The sequence below is a fragment of the Halichoerus grypus genome, chromosome 8 (assembly GCF_964656455.1).
Source record: "Halichoerus grypus chromosome 8, mHalGry1.hap1.1, whole genome shotgun sequence".
In the NCBI taxonomy this organism is placed as follows: domain Eukaryota; kingdom Metazoa; phylum Chordata; class Mammalia; order Carnivora; family Phocidae; genus Halichoerus; species Halichoerus grypus.
Window position 1 is genome coordinate 112307934 of NC_135719.1, and position 17255 is coordinate 112325188.

The 17255-nt window shown below is 41.5% G+C and overlaps 1 protein-coding gene across 4 annotated transcripts in view; it reads left to right on the forward strand.

The window, feature by feature from the left end:
* Nucleotides 1–17255, forward strand: part of DAAM1 (dishevelled associated activator of morphogenesis 1) — a 162006-nt gene that overhangs the window by 139651 nt on the left and 5100 nt on the right. For all 4 annotated transcript variants that reach the window (XM_036115789.2, XM_036115791.2, XM_036115788.2 and 1 more), the window contains 6 exons: nt 3365–3471; nt 5234–5322; nt 6157–6325; nt 9741–9848; nt 11358–11418; nt 14369–14500. In XM_036115789.2, coding sequence (XP_035971682.1) covers nt 3365–3471; nt 5234–5322; nt 6157–6325; nt 9741–9848; nt 11358–11418; nt 14369–14500 — 666 coding nt within the window. The remainder of the gene's footprint in view (nt 1–3364; nt 3472–5233; nt 5323–6156; nt 6326–9740; nt 9849–11357; nt 11419–14368; nt 14501–17255) is intronic.

Below are 17255 nucleotides of genomic sequence, written 5' to 3' on the forward strand. Positions count from 1 at the left end.
CCTGTTGACAAGGTCATATGTTTAAAATTCCACAAGATCTGTTTACTGTGAAATTGCATCCAGCAAAATTCCTCCTTGAGGGAAGGGATTTCAAGATCTTGCCAAAAGGGCTTACAGTGCAAAGAGAGTGTACTTCAAATAAATACAAGTAAGAAAATCAATCTACTGAAGCAGAATCTGGGCAAGTGGGAAACTTTTGACCTGGTCTACCCTGATAATTCTGTGTGTCTTACTTTCTGGTCATCTGCCATACTCTTTCTTTTCCTACTTATTCTACTCTTCTTCCTCTGCTTCCTCTTCCTTCACACAGTACTTCTCCCAGACAAACTTGAAGCTAGCATCTCTTTACTCCTAGTTATGATTTGCATTTGAACCACATCATTCCCTCCTCTCCTGCTTTTAGCTGCTGAGCTCAGAACTCAGACGAGATTGATACCCTCCTCTTTCTTGGAATGCATACCTTTCTCCTCATTCCCAGGTGTTTGTCTAACTCTTCATTCCTCTTTTAAAACTATCCATACATAGTCTATCACTTGACTCTGCTTTGGGAAGGACTGAACCCTTAGCATGTGCCTCTCACAGTGTCCTAAACCAGAGAGAGCTAGTGATTGTGTTATCGTGAACAGGGGCCTATGGGCTTAGCACACACAAACCAGTGTGTGTGTCTTGGGGGTAGGGGGAGTCCCTAAGACTAGAACTGAATTTCCTTGCCCAGTAGATAAAAACAAGGGGAGAAAACAAGTCTTTTTCTCTCTCTTCCTTCTCCCTTCCCCTTGCCTTCCTCCCTTCCTCCCTGAACTGAGGAAGAGCAAGAAGATATTTGTCCTGTCCACTGGCACCTTTTGAACACAGGAACATAAATGCCTAGAATCTATCAGGCCACCAGACCAGTGAACCCACTGGCATCCACATCCATTACATCCCATCAGGAAAGAGGGGGTGTCTCTGGCCTCTGCTCTGGCCCAGCCCTTCCTTCTGCTCAGGGACCCAGCCAGATCAGAGCACCCTATCCCCCTCTCCTCGATCCTACACCTTTTCCTCTTGACTCTTAACTTGTTTGAGTCTCAGCCTTTCACAAAACACCTTTTAATACCACACATGCCCATCTAGCTACTGTCCTCTCTCTTTTTTGATACAAGCAAAGTTCTTGAAAGCTTGTCCACACTCACCTCCTGTTCACTCTTCCTCACCTCCCTAAAGCTGTTCTCACTAAGGACTCGCCACCTCCTTGTTGCCAAAGCTAGGGGGCTCTTTGCAGTCCTTATCTTCCTTGATTTGCTACTGGTATGTGACACCAATGGCCACTTGCTCCATGGTGAAATGTGTTTCTTTGGCATTTCATTGTCTCCTCTGAAGGTTCCTCCTCTTGTCCTCATTCCTCAAACATTGGCTTCTTTCCAGCCCTGCTTTGTGTCTCTTGATGGTTCCCCTGGTTACCTCACTCACATCCTTGCATGTTACAGCCAGTATCGATGCTTTGTCTTCCAAACAGGTCTCTTTAGGATGTCAGACCCATTTGTCCACCTGCCGACTAGAAATCACTGCTTGGTTCTCTTGCCTGTATTTCAAACACTGAACTCACTTTCTCCCCACCCACTCTCCTCCAGCCATTTCTTCCTGGGTTTCCTGTTATGCTCTGTATATATTGTTGTCTAAGCCAGAAGCCTGGACCTCATCCTTTTGACCCTCTGCCATAATCCATCATCCATCAACAAGTCAGGCCAGTTCTCTTCAATTCCCTAAATAGCTCTAGAATCTACCCACTACCCAATCCAGGCCCCTGTCCTCTCTCACCTGGATTATTGTACCAACAGTCTAATCACAACCCCCTAATACTTTTGATCCTTTCTAATTCTTTTTCCATCCTGTGAGCGTGGTGGTCTTTTTAAAATGTAAATTCATTCCCCTACCTAAGATTTCAAGTTATATCACAGAACCCTCAAAGTAAAGACTGAACTTCTTATAAGGTCCTTGCTACTCCCTGACCTTGACCACTGCTGCCCTCCCCCCTGCCATTATAGCTGTTCTACTTGCATAAATGCTGTGCCGCCCACTCCAGACCCTGGCACGTGCTGTGTACTCTGCCTGGAATATATTTTCAACTGCACACCATTCACCTGTAGTTCTAAGTCTCTTTCCCTGCTGATGGCACCCAGACTGACTGCCTTTTCTGAGGTCCCTTCGTTAAATCCAACAAACTTTGGAAACCTACTAAATGAACCATCCAAATGCCAGCTTCAAGTTTTGGGGAGGATCTTGGGGTCCAGAGCGTCAGTGTCATTAAAAAATGTATATATCCAAGGGCATCTGCCAGAAAATAGCATACATGGACAAGGCTGTGGGTACATATACACATATTTGTGACTGTAAAGGAAATCAGACACAGAGTACTTTTTCAACTTTAAATATTATTGCTATTTCTCCCACAATCCGTGCTCATTTCTTCCGCCAAAATAAAATACAGAATCAAAAACCAAATCCTACTGTGTTCTTCTCATCCATCTCGACACGGAGCAAAAAAATGAGATGGAATTAGATAAGCCAGAGAAATAAACAAGTTGAATGGAAAATACACATAGAATTACTCATTCCAGCATGATGTAACAGAAAAAAGCATTGAGCTGGGAGTCAGGAGACCTAAGTTCTATTTCTGACGATTACATGAACTTTCTTTGTAATCCTGGGTAAGCGGCTTTGTCTCTCTGGACCTCATTTGCATCATCTTCTAATGAGAGTGTTGAATCTCCCAAATCCCTCTAATGGTCTATGCAAAATGGATCCTGGTAAAGAGCTTCCACAATGTGAGACAATATAGAGAGACAATATAGAATAGAAAGGTGCCAGGAATGAATCTTATACCAATTTAACTACTTGTAAGTAAAAAAGAAAAGATTTTTCCCCCAGTTTCATTGAATATTACTGACAACATCACTATAAATTTAAAGCATACAGCATAGTAGTTTGATTTACAAATGTGAAATGATACTGCAGTAAGTTTAGTAAGTACCATCTGTCATGTCCTATGGATACAATAAAAAAGGAAAAAAAATTCTTCCTTGTGATGACAATTCTTAGAATTGACCTTCTTAACAACGTTCCTGTACATTATATAACAGTGTTACATCCCTCATGCTCTACATTACATCCCTAGAACTTAGTTGTAACTGGAAGTTGGTACCTTTAGACCACCTAACTGGAAAGATTTAGTCATTTGTATTATATCTTAACAATGACCTGTAGCAGAGTTTATAAATTAAACAAAAGTTACAGTCTCATCTTTGGGGCAAATTAACTGAAAGAGTGAAAAATTACTGCAAGAATTTAGTTATAAACCTCAGTTTTAATATTTGTGTGTACTTTCTAGCTCTTGAAATTTGTTCCCGAAAAAAGTGACATTGACCTGTTGGAGGAACATAAACATGAACTGGATCGGATGGCCAAGGCTGATAGATTCCTTTTTGAAATGAGCCGGTAAGTTTGAAAATGCATAAAACGTGAACATGCCCCTTACCTTTCTTGGGAAGTTAAACTTTCGATTCTGTTTGAATTATTTGGGCCAGTAACCTGGGTTAACTTAAACCCTTTTTAAATTACAGAATCTTCTTAAGTCTGAGTTGTGTGGAATTTGTTTATGTGAGTTCTTGCCCATGGGTGAGCCAGGGTTAGCATTTCTTCATAATTACCTCTGGTTCTGGACCTAAACAACTCATAACTTTTCCTGGTTCCAGAAAGTGTCATTCTCCCCACCACTTTGACTGCTATGGGATTGTATCTCACTCCTCTCTGTACCTCAGCATCTCAAAAAATGGACAGACTCAGCAGTGTCGACCTGAAGCCCACATACGTGAACAGCTGGGGTCTGGATGTCAAATCATGACACATGCAGACATCTCTAATCAATCATGGCACACTTCCCACAGAGCCTTGGCAAGCATTCTCAACCCTTCTCCAGAAAACCCAGAGGCAGCCACTGCTTCATAATTTTCTTTGGCATGTGAGCTGAGTCTATTTGCCATCCCAGGCCTGGAAAATTGATTCTGCATTAGACAAGGACCAGTGGTCCTGAGACTGTCCTTCAACCCCAGGGCAGAGCTCTTCCCCTGAGTACCAAAGGCCTACGAGTGTAGCCAAGGGGAAAGTGTCTCTCACTCTACATTTCTGTCATATCCAGACTTACTTTTGTTGTTGTTCCATCTCAGCTTGCCATTTTATATACTACTCTAGGACAAAGGATGGTTTTGGAATTTTGACAGGTGTGCCCAGCAAGCCTGTGTGTAGATAAATAGACGATCACCTGCTGCCATTTTGTAATTGTCTAGATCTGTGCATGCATCCTCCCCTTGATCTTCCTATCAGCCCCGCCAGGAGGGCTGTTGGGTGGGGAGGTATTCTCTTCCATCTAATGGAGGAGTGTAGTTACCTATTGAAGGTCACCTAACAAGAGGAGAACCTGGGCTGCAAACCCAGGTCTGTTTGATTATATGGGGCTACTGGACTGAAGTTTCCAATAGAGAGCAGATAAGGCAGTGATTTGATTTAGAAGGCCTTGGCAAGAATGCCTGCCCTCACCCTCTCAGCAGCAGCAACTTAGTGTGAGCAGGGGCCAGTTTGCATCCTGTTATCTCTGGTCACTGGTTGCTGTCTTGGAAGGCAGAGCCTGCCAGCCCTGAGGAAAGCAGATAGGGAGCTAGTTGTAAAGACAGAGGATGGTTTGGGGACATGAGTGGGGAGTGTATGATATGAGGAGAGAATGATGGAGACAAGTTTTACTCTGCAGCTTTGCCAAAGGCAGACTCTGTGGAAAGTTAAGCATGGGAGAAACTTAGGAAACAGCCCCTTATTTGCAGCAGTATGGGGAGAGGCTTTATATTTTCATTCCTTTTTATCTCCTCTGTTCATAAGAGCTCCTGGGACTCTGAGGAGGGGAGGAGGCAACTTTCCTTTTCTTTAAGCAGTTGCCTGATCTGTTTGGAGCTAAGGATCCAGCTGCCATTGCCCAAATACCCCCTGTTGGTCGGAGGGAAATGGGTTCTCCAGACAAAGTGGCCTCATTTCCTGTGCTCCTGTCCAGGAGAGGGTGAGGGGGTGTGTGTGTGTGTGTGTGTGTGTGTGTGTGTGTGTGTGTGTGTGTGTGTGTTGGGGGGGGCATGCTCTAAGGTACCTTCATATCCATTGAGCGAACATAGACATCTTAAGTAAATAAATGTTCATCAATCCATGCTTGCTCTTACAGAATTAATCATTATCAGCAAAGACTACAATCACTGTACTTCAAAAAGAAGTTTGCAGAGCGTGTGGCAGAAGTGAAACCTAAAGTGGAAGGTAAAGTCAGGCCTCCAGATTGAAAATGATGTTCATCATAAGTGCCCGTTTGCAAATACAATCCAAGTGCAGATAGTAAACAGGATCTGTTGGGTGATTTTTTTTTTGCTTAAAATCTTTTGGTATTCTGATGGGTAATTACTTAAGGTCCACACTTAGCCCTCTGGTCTAGCCTGGGTTCTGGAGCTCACAGCACATCTCCTGGGCTCCTCTGTAGAAGTGGGCTTTTAACTTCCTGGGAGTTGGTGAGAAATATATTTGACCGTTACTAGCGTTAAATCTGTAACTAGCTTTATCGCAGTGGTGCTTTACTAGATATTTCTCGGGGAAGATTTATTAAATTTTTAAGTGTTTGAAACATGGGCAGCTGAAGAGCACAGCCACAGAGTGCAGACTGGACTCAGGACTGTGCTCAAGCCCCAATCCCTGATGACAACAACAAGCTGTAACATGAAACACATTTGGCCAGGTTTTTTTGTCAATAGATTTGATCAATAATCCTGTTGATCTGACTTACACCAGGCAAGAAAGTGTTTGCACAGGAATGTGGGAAATGCAGTCACTTTCTGTGTGTTCTTAACTGCTTATGGTTGATGAATCAGCCAAGAAAAGGACTAAGAAAGGATAGGATTGTGCAGCTACCTGTGGGTCAGCTGGCTCTCCCTGTCCCCTCGCTCTCTGCTTCTGGATTAGGTGTTTTGTAAGTGCTCCCTTGTAGTCCAATGACCCAGTCTTACATCTTCAGTATCTGCTCTCAGGTGTGTGGATTTAGGATGGGTATCACTGAAGAGTCTTGGTTGTAGTAGTTGTGTTTGTGTGTGCTTTATTTTGAAGCAATTCGTTCTGGCTCAGAAGAGGTGTTTCGGAGCCGCGCCCTGAAGCAGTTGCTAGAAGTGGTTTTGGCGTTTGGAAATTACATGAATAAAGGCCAAAGAGGCAATGCATATGGATTCAAGATCTCCAGCCTAAACAAGATTGCTGACACAAAATCTAGTATTGACAAGTAAGTACGGTACCTTCCAACACTTGGAGGATCCAGGAGCTGAAGTCAGACCCCTCTGGGCCTCCTGGGCCTCCCTGATACTGCAGCCCCCGGTTTGCTTTCTCTCGCTCATGTTCTTTACCTCTCCAGCACTGACTTCTCTCTTCTCTCCTAATCACAAATAACCCTAAATTCCCATCGGACCAATTATCCTTCATCCATTTTCAGTCCCCAGGGATAGCATCTAGTCTTAAGTTTTTGGGTTTTCTTGGATAAACTTTGTATTATAGTGTAATACACTAAGGACGAGTCCACTAGTCAGAAATGTACAACTGGATGAATTTTCACAATCTGAACCTCTATATAACTAGTGCCCCGATCAAGAGACAGAATGTGACCCACATGCTACTGGTCTCTTCATGACCTCTCCCAGTCATGACCCCTCCACAGAGAACTGTGTTCCAGGGAAAAGAAAAAAAAAACTGACAGCTGATGAGAGAATGTGAAGCTTGTTGGGGTTTTAGCATATGCCTTCCTTCCTTTATACACTGAAGCTAGCAGCTATAAAAAATTATGAGGTATAAATGCATTTTGGCTGTTGGTATTAAGCTGCTCCTTCCAAGACTCCTCAAAATGTTTCCTAGAAAGTGTGTTTTAGGTGAATGGATTCTTGTTAGAAACACCAAGAGGTGAAAAATGCTTTGGTGTCATTAACAGGTAGGATCATTAGGCATAACAACACTAGTTTCCCAGGAAGCTCTGTTTCACTAAGGTTCTTACTGACTTCAAAGCCACTTGCACAATTGTTTCTAAGGTGAACTTCCCTGCATCCTTTTTAGAAATATGGGCTGTTCACCCTAATTTTCCCTCACTGGTAAGGCTTTTTACTCTATATTTTCTATAAAATTAGTGATGCATAGCATTATGGCAACCCTGAATCCATCCCATAAGAAATAAGCAGTGTGTTAAGTTGTAGGGCTAAAGCTTATTTTCTGCCTCATGTAGAGATAGATTAACAAAGGACAGCTATGCTATCACCACCTTATTTTTAATGTAAGCGCTTGATCCTTCCAGAGCACTTTCATATTTGATCGTGTGGCGTACGCAGGCCAAAGTGCTGTATCGCCTATTGTCAGATAAAGAAACTGAGGCGGTGTCACGTGGTTCATTTAGCTTGCCTACGATCACAAGCAAGGTATTTGGCACCTGTTCTGTTGCCCTCGGCTCTACGCCAACAACAGATGGATCTTATTTGGAAGTTGTAGTAGATAACTGCAACATCTTAGCTGCATTTAAAGAGCAGTCACCTTTTTAAGGAAGGGTGTTCTCTTCAACTCGGCTTGCAAGTTGGAGAGGAAGGAGACCCTCACTACCAGTTAGTCCTCTCTCTCTCCTTCTCCCTCCCCCATCCCCCTCCCTCTCTTTCACCCCCTCTCCCCCTCTTCCTTCTCTCTCTCTCTTTCCCTTGATACCCTCTGCCCCCTCATTACTGATAACCTGGCACTTACTATGTAATTATCTGCTTATTGAAGTTACCATAGAATTTAATACACAAGCCTTTTCAAAATAATAAATTAAAAACATTTCTGATCTCTTTTTCCTCTTCTTCCTGTGAATATTTGGTCCCTAGAAATAGTACCAGTGTCTTATAAACCCATAGTGCCTAGCAGAGTGCCTTGTTTATAAGCAGTCACTCAGTAAATGCTCAGTTGAATCTAATCAGACTGTATGAGAGTGGAACAGTTAGCAGTGCAGGGTACTTTCACTCTGCTTTAAATGCTTGTTTCCGGTAATACCAGCAAATAATCAAATGTGTGGCTGTTTTCATTCTTCAGGAATTTATATTCAGTCAAATGAGGTGTTATTTGGATAGCAAATAAATGTGAATGTTCTGATCTAGTATGAAGTCTTTCTACACTAAGAAAAGTATATGTGGTTAATTAAATTTAGTTTCTCTAAATAACAAAGCATCTCTGTGAAAGAATGAAGAGAAATGGCTCTACCCTTTCTCATAATGGTAGCTGGGATTTGGTCCCTTCTGCAGGAGGCACTTGGGCCGACACTCAGATTCTGTGAACAGCAACATTGGAATGGACGGATAACAGCTCAATATCTGCAAAGTAAATGGCCAGAATCATTAGCCACTGCTTTACTTGTCTGAGCTATTGTTTTCTAATTACTTCTTGAAAGCAAGAAAAAGGAAGGAAAAAATTTTTTCACACGTGCGCCAGTTGACTCAGAGGAATGGGATCGCATTGACTTCTGTGAAGATGCAGGGGCAACCAGCAATGAAAACCATTTCATTATTATGGGAAAGGAAATTATTTGACAACTCTGCTTCACTTTAGTTGGGGGTGGGTGCGGCTGTTGTGACTTAGCCTCGTAAATTAGCAAACTGCCTAAAAATTATGAACATGTCTTTAAAGAAATACATTTACATCCTCTTGATTATGGTAACTTTCAGTAGACTAGTGGTTCTTGATCCTGGCTCTTAGAATTACTGGGGAGTTTTTAAAAATACTCGTGCCTAGCCCCACCCCCATTCCAATGAAATGAATCTCGGGTTGGCCCAGGCATCTGGGGTCCAGGTGACTGTAATGTGCCCTGGAGTCAGGGACAACGGGACCGGACTACCACAGCTTGGCCTAACAGACAATGTGATCAGGCATCCACTTTTTCAGACCAGGTCAGTCAGGGTTCAGTTCTGTCACCACCAAAGAGGGAGCTGGGTTATACAGTTAGGAGCTGAAGTGTTGCTAAAATTAGGAAGTGGATTCTTGGCTGCAAGGATGTCATAGTCATGATGGCACAGTCCTGGCCCACTTCCAGGCCCAGCCCTACAGCAGGGGACCTCCTAACTTTTTGACCACCCTTTGCTACAACCGCAAAACAGATGAGTCCGAGGGGACGAAAGCTAGCAAAATAAATGAGTCAGAGGGGGAAAAGTTATCAGAGTTGAAAAAGCTTAAATGAGAATTATCAATAAATTCTTATCAGTGAGTTGCTGCTCTGTACTTTTAGATTTGAAAAATAGCTGTCCTTTTTAGTGAATTAAGCATCCCTCAGTCCCCATCCCCCCCCCATCCTTATTGTGAGCCTCAGGGCACACCTTGTCTTTGGTAGGTATGTCCCCACTGGCAGGGGTTCCACTTGATTTCCATCATCCAGATTTTGAAGGATGCTTGTTATGAGGCAAAGTAGTAAATCTTGACCCCTTTGCTTTTGAAGATATATGCTTCCTTTTGTCATATGGTTATGTAAATCTCATGTAGGCTGTCCCCTATTCCCTTCTCTTGAGAATCCCTGCCTTGGAGGAATCTCCAAATTTTGAAGTGAATGCAGGAATATAGCATTCTTGCAGGTTCAGCCACTTGAATATGCATATCGTATACAGTTATTAACCATGTTTAATACTTTTTCCATTTTTTAATTGTAGGAACATCACACTTTTGCACTATCTCATAACTATTGTGGAAAATAAATACCCCAAGGTCCTCAATCTAAATGAAGAACTGCGGGACATTCCTCAAGCAGCAAAAGTAAAGTAAGTACTTACAGGGAATTGTTTTAGTTTTTTTAAAATCACTTGAACTGTGCTTTAGCCACTGAGGTAGTTAGCTGGCATTGCATGAAGAGGGTCCTTCTGTTTGCTTTCCCCCGAATAGCATATGAAGTAAAGTTTGAATCCTATCCAAGTCACTGAAATATGTTACATGGTTTTGAATATATATGTTTTCTAGCTCTTTTGGACTACTCCTGCATGTAATTTTTAACTTCCAGAAAACCTAATTTTCTGAGTTATTAAGAGTATAAGAAAGGAATGTGGTTTCCCTAGTACTTTTGAAAGGTAGTTCTATTAAATACAGGTAGGAGCACCCTTAGTCAACGAGGATACATAGCTAAGCAAATAGAACTTAAATGTCAGGACGTTGCTAGTAATTTTCACATGTGCACACACTCTCAGAAACCAAGGCAACCTTTTAATGGAAAGCAGTCTTTATGCAAATGAAGAAACTAAAAATAAAATGGAAAGTTGCCAAACTTTCACCACAAGACTTCACACCACTTTTCAGAGACTGAAGAGCAGGCAATTTTCCTTGTTGTTCTTCCCTCCTCCTTTTGGCCCTTTAAAAATGTGTGTGTGTGTGTGTGTGTAATATGTGTATTTAAAACCATCTTTTTGCAGTGATTTTGAAAAGTATGTTGATGAGCAGGCTAATTTTTCCCTCTTTTTGTAGAATTTATAGAAATGTGAGACATGAAATTCAAAAGTTAACTGAAATATTGGTGAATTTGTTTACATCTGAATTATCTGAGAGGATTATGTTAATAATCTCTGATGTTTAAAAGCCATCAAATGGAAAGTTTTATAGGAGAAGCCCAGGAAACTTTCTCTATACAAAAAGACAGTGAAATCTAGTTAGTACAACTTTAAGAAATATTGTTGATTGAAATTTAAGCCATCACCAGGGTATCCGCCAGCTCAGGCAATAGAGCATGCCACTCTTGATCTTGGGGTTGAGTTTAAGCCCCATGTTGGGTGTAGAGATTACTTAAAAATAAATCCTTTAAAATAAAAATAAATTTAAGCCATCACCTTATAATATTCACATGACCAGAACTTCAGTGAAGAGCAATGCAGTTATTATGAAGAGTACAATATGAGCATGATTGTGGATAAGAGTTTCTTTTACTTGTTCGAAGGGAGCCGTGAATTGCAAAAAACTTATTTCCACGTATAATAATTTGCTTAAGTCAGATTTTCGTGAGATTGAAACCTGAAGTATTTTTGTACAGATGGGAGACATTTCTATTTTGCTATTTTTAATCTATAAAATATACCTGCTGGCTGTGGGAAACAGAAACCATAATTCCATATCTAAATTCCCTAAGTTTAAAATGTTATCTTTCTGTGAGATCGGAGCATGGAAGGGAATTTTAAACATTTAAAATAAACTAGTGTGGACTTCCAAGCAGGAGATATGTAAACCCATCATCTATCTAATACATTTAAGTCACATGTTGGTTACTAAACTGTTACTATTTACAACAGCATGACTGAGCTGGACAAAGAAATAAGCACCCTGAGAAGTGGCCTGAAAGCAGTAGAGATGGTGAGTATGTGTTTCTTTTTCTTAGCCCCAGTCTCTTCACTACCCCTAGTGCTGATGATGTCCAGCATGGTGGTATGCCCAGGAGAAACATTTATTGATTAAAGAAATAACGAAGTAAGAAAAGAAGAGCAGTGAAGAAGCAAAGGCAGGTTGTGTCACCCTGGTGACTCAGCTCCAGGACGTCTTGGGGGTATCGCGGGAGCAGGAACCGGGGAGCTAGACCTAAGATTGCACCAGTTTCCTACCTGTAAGGAAGGGCTCATTAAAGCAGGTTGGGCTAGATAATCTTCAAGGATCCTCTCTGTGTCCACGTTCTATTAATAAGTGATGTTCTTTCTCAGAAGAGCAGTGGAAGACCTCTGTTGTCTCGGAGTTGGTCCTTTGGGGAGTATTTATTGAACAGACAGACAGACATTTGGGTGTACGGTCCATTCTCAAGGCCAGAGGTCATGATGATTCAGAGTCCTTGCCCTCCAGGTGTTGCAATGGCCGAGAGCAGCAGGTCTGCTCTTGAGAACACATCCAGATAAGCACAGTGATTACAAAGATGCCTTGAGGAAGAAGGGTGGATTTAGGTTAGTCCAAAGCTTGTGGAATGATTGGCATTTATTAGAAGAAGCTTCTCTTCTGGAGGAGATGAACTTTGAGCTGTGACTTAGGAGGAGGGTGGGGTGAACTCAGGTACACAGGAGCGAGGTTGTCCCAGGGCCAGGCCTCTGTGGAAGGAGAGCAGGCCACGCCGCTGGAGGCAGAGGAGTCGGTGGGCTTACACATGGCCCCCGCGGCCGAGCACCACGTGGGTACCACCCAGTGCTGCCTCGAGCCAGGAGGCAGGTCAGGACAAGGAACCTGCTCAGGAGAGTGGTCCTAGCTCTGGCCTGGCACTAGACAAAGGACACTGCTCTGCAGGCAGCTTGGAAGGGTGCCCTTCTCTTACATATCTTTCAGATCATTTATCAGCAATGCCATGAGGAACCTCCTCCTTTTTTTTTTTTAATAGTAAAACTATGCCATTGAAAGCAGTTGACGTCATTAAAGACAGAACTCTATAATAAAAGTTAAAGTCACAATGTCTAATCTTTTTCTGTTTATTTTTAATAGGGAGCATGTAAGGTTTTGTTTGTTTGGTTTTTTCTTTTTTTTTTCCTTTTTTGGGGGTCGGGAATGCTCTTTCAAAAGTAAAGGAGATGAACTGAATGAAGTCTTTTTCTGCCAACCCCAGTAGGCCAAGACACTGAGTGAGCAGCAAGTAGGATGGTGCTTCTCAGATTTCAGAGGCCCAACTGGTTAAGGGCAGTTTGGGATGAGACTTGTTTTATAGCCTTCTCTTGGTTCCCATTTCCTCCCAGTGGAAGGCTTTCTTGAGACTAGTGTGGCAGTTACAACAGCCCTAAAGCCTGGTCATGGATGCTCTGACCTTTGCATCTAAGCTAGTTCAGAGCAAGGCATGGGGAGGGGTCCTGGTGGGGAGGAAGTTTTGGGTTTGGGGTCTATTAAAAGTAGTTGTGCTGAAATCTCTCCAGCACCTGGGTCATGTACACTGTAACACATTTTTCATAGGAAAGGGGCTACAGAAACCTTCCCTTCCCCGAGCATGCATGTCAAGATGTAGCACCCGAAGGAAATAATGGGAGGCAGACCTTGGCCTGTCTAAATATTCATGAATCCTAATTGTGCTTGACACAAATGGATTATATTGTTTGAAGATACCAAAGATGGAGTTCTTAATTTGAATGAAATGAGATTATACATGAATGAAGCATTTTAAAATTTTATATCTCTGTGCCTCACATACATACATGCTCACTTTCAAGGCCAAAGCGCTAGAATTGTGGCAATTTATTCCAACCAGAGCAAGTTCCATATTTTATAACTTTCCACTTGTGTTATTTCTTCGATTCTCATGGTGATGTGGATATTGCCTGCTTTTTTTACAAGTGAAGAAACTGAGGCCCAGGCCACTTGTCACGGATAAGAACCAAATCAGTGGTGGAGCTGAATCAGAACCCGTAGCCTGTGACCTCTCCACTCCTGCTTGTTAGTGCCTCTGCCAAGGCAGTTATGGAAGAAAATAGGTGCAGGTTAAGTTAGTTGGTGCCCAGCATAGCTGTTGCTGAGACTATGGAGTCAGACAGACCTGAGTTCAAATTCTAGCTCTTTCACCTATCAGCTTTGAGCTAAGCTTTGGCTTTGAGCTAAGAATTTAATCCCTCTAAACCTCAATTTATGTGTCTGTACAATGAGGACAATAATCCCTCACTCACAGAGGGTGGGATTAAGAAAGTGCATCTGGCAATGGTTGAAATTAATTACTAAAATTAGATTTGAATCATCTGTGTGTTCATCACCCTGGTAATGGAGAATATGGGTAATTAATAAGACACTGATACTTCTACCTGTCTGTTCACAAAAACAAAATAGTATAGACAAGAAGAAAAATGGTAAATGATTATGGTGCCAAACACTACAGTTGAAATTCCACTGCCCCAGATATCCGCATGGAGAAGAAAGTCATTAGACTTGGCAGGAGGGAAAGAAGGAAAAATCAAGGAACCAGAATTACCAGAATTCTGAGCACAGAATATCAATAATCAAACTACCTTGCTTTCAGTCACACACCTTTGGAATCCAATTTGCTCTCCTTATTTAGCTTCTATTAATTATCTAAATGCTAATCTACTTACGTCCTAAAGCTAGTATAAGAAATCACACTGTTAAAGTACTCAGATAATTGGCTAAATTGCTGTTTGCAAATATGTGGGTGCACGTGGGCATGGCTCTGGCATGGTAGACAGAAGGGCCGGGAGACCTAGGGTATCACAAAGTGTTTTAGAGTAGGTTTTGATGTGTTCGCCATTCCGACTTATTAAATTCGAGGTATATGGAAAATCAGACAAGGCGAGTCCGCATTTGCAGGCTTCCTTGACGTTATCCACATCCTGTGTTTAAGGAGCTGGAATATCAAAAGTCTCAGCCCCCACAACCCGGAGACAAGTTTGTGTCTGTTGTCAGCCAGTTCATCACGGTGGCCAGCTTCAGCTTCTCTGATGTGGAAGACCTTCTAGCAGAAGCTAAAGACCTGGTAAGTCTCCCCTTGCATACTGAGTGTTGTTTAACAGGGCTGATACCTGCAGATATTCAACATTTTCATATCCAGGGCTGTGATCAATTGAAATACACCCTTTTTGTCTGACTGGCTTGTGTCGCCTTTAGGTTAGCAAGACCTCAGAGTATCTGGATGGTGTAAGACCAGTAAAGATTTTGCAATTTTCTCATGGTTGATTTTGGGTTAAAGTTACCTCTGGGAACCAGAAGAGTAGATTACGAAGACCAGAGGCAGGATAAAATGTGAGCTAGGTGTGATCAAGGCCACGTGTCCCAGTACCTGTAAGTTATATGCTCTCCCGAGATAGAGACTTAGGGCAGGAGATTCCCTCTTAAAATCTCCAGCAGAACTTATTAAAGGAGGTACAGTTTTTTTTTTAATGTTATGTTAATCACCATACATTACATCATTAGTTTTTGATGTAGTGTTCCATTATTCATTGTTTGCAGATAACACCCAGTGCTCCATTCAATACGTGCCCTCTTTAATACCCATCACCAGGCTAACCCATCCCCCCACCCCCCTCCCCTCTAGAACCCTCTGTTTGTTTCTCAGAGTCCATAGTCTCTCATGGTAGGAGATACACTTTAATTCACAGCCTCATGGCAAGAGGCATATGTTTTAATAATACAGCACTTTATATGATTTTTGCTATTTCAAAATTTTGTTTTCCTCTAAAGGAAAAGTTTTCATTGGCAATAACTAGGACCTTAGCTCCTCCCCCTCCCCACTATTTCCTCTTCCAAAATACATACACATTTATATACATGTGCATGTACACATTCGCTCACTTTCTCTTACCCTGCCTTCTCATTGTTAATAAGTGATCTTAAGCCCCTACCCCAACCTGTCGAGCTCTTCCACAATGCTCATCTCTCAGTTGCCACAACAGTCTTTAGCTTTAACTTTCCTTTGAAACTTGAGTAATGGATGTTATTTCCCTGTAATCATCTGTTTAGTAATAGAAATGGATGATTGTTTATGTAGAGTGTACATACACAACTGCTTACAGTTCAGAAGAAGACTGTATTAGGATACATTAGCTAGTCTCAACCATAAACCCCGCCTCCAACATGATCAAATAAATGGAAAGATAATGTGTGGTCAGAGGACTGCTGTTAAAAGTCCAGCTTCTGCTGTCCCATGATTGATGTCAGCAACCTCCACTGCCATCCCCCCGTCCCCCACCCGTCTCTGAGGTGTGCCTCACCACTTCGGATGACAGATCTGTAAAGGAGGGGACTCCGCCTCCCAAACCAGGCGGTACAGAATCTACTGCCTTGAGGGCTCAAACATTTTTATAAGAATCCACCCTACAGTTGATTTTTGATGTAAAAACACACGCTTACGCACAACCTACTATTTTTTTTTTTTTTAATTTTAGTGTGGGAACTTTTAGTCTGGGACTAGTTTTCTTCAGATTTCTAAGACTAAAATATACATGACTTCATCATCACTAGAATTCCTAGATAAAAAGATCATTCAGGATGGCTTGGAGTGCATGAACTTGAATGTTTTAGAGACTCAATTGTAGGCCGTCTAATGCCATTTTGTTCATACCAGAACTTTTAGAAATTAGCTTATAAAGCCATGAAGGCAAGCTAGAGCTTTGCATGTGGCATGTGAACAATGTATTTGTCCCTAAAGAACTCTGGTTTCCAATAGAATATTTCCAAATAAGTAAAACATTGAGAACAGCTCCTCAGTGAAGAGAGAAACGGCAAAAGAACATTTTTATTATAAATTTAAAGATATGACATGACAACTATAAGATGTCATACACACACACATATAACTTTGTAATTGTTTTATCTCAGAATAAATATTGAGAGGGAATTGGAGGAAGATAGTCAAAAAGTACAAACTTCCAGTTATAAGATAGATAAGTATAGGGGTTGTAATGTACAACGTGATGATTGTAGTTAACACTGCTGCATGCTATGTTTGAAAGTTATTAGGAGAGTAGACCCTTTTGTGTGTATCTGTATGGGGTGTTGGATGTTAACTAAACTTTGGTAATCATTTCACAATATATTGAAGTCAAGACATTATGCTGTGCACCTTAATTTTATACAGTGCTGTATGTCCATTATATTTCAGTAAAACTAGGGCGAAAAAATAGAATAAATGCTGAAAACATTTACTAGAGGGAGATAGTATTACTGAAATATCAGAAAAAAATATAATAAAGGCAAGTAATGCAAGAAAAATAAAAGCAATTAGGAAATCTTGGGTTGGGGGCACTGCACAAACACTTCATAGTCTAAATGAAGAGAATTAAAGATCTGGAAAATGTTAAGTTGTTGATTAGGCATAGGGAATGAGAATTCATTTGACTCTGAAGCTGGAAACACCTTCCTTAGCAGCTTAAGAGTAACAGCATTAGATCCTTACAGAGGGAAGAAAAATTCTAACAAACATTATGACTGGCATTGAACATTATTTGGTTAGTCATGATACCACTAAGACTCCTAAAAGCATGCGATCTTGAGTTATGAAGATAACTACCAGGAGAACTAAAACTAGAAGAGTACAGCATAGGGAATATAGTCAGGAATAGTGTAGTAACATTCGGTGACAGATGGGGACTACACTTTTCCTGGTGAGCACTGCGTACTGTATAGAATTGTTGATTCATTGTGTTGTACACCTGAAACTGATGTAACACTGTATGTTAATTATACTTCAATTTAAAGAATTAATATATTAAATAAACGGATACATTCACCAA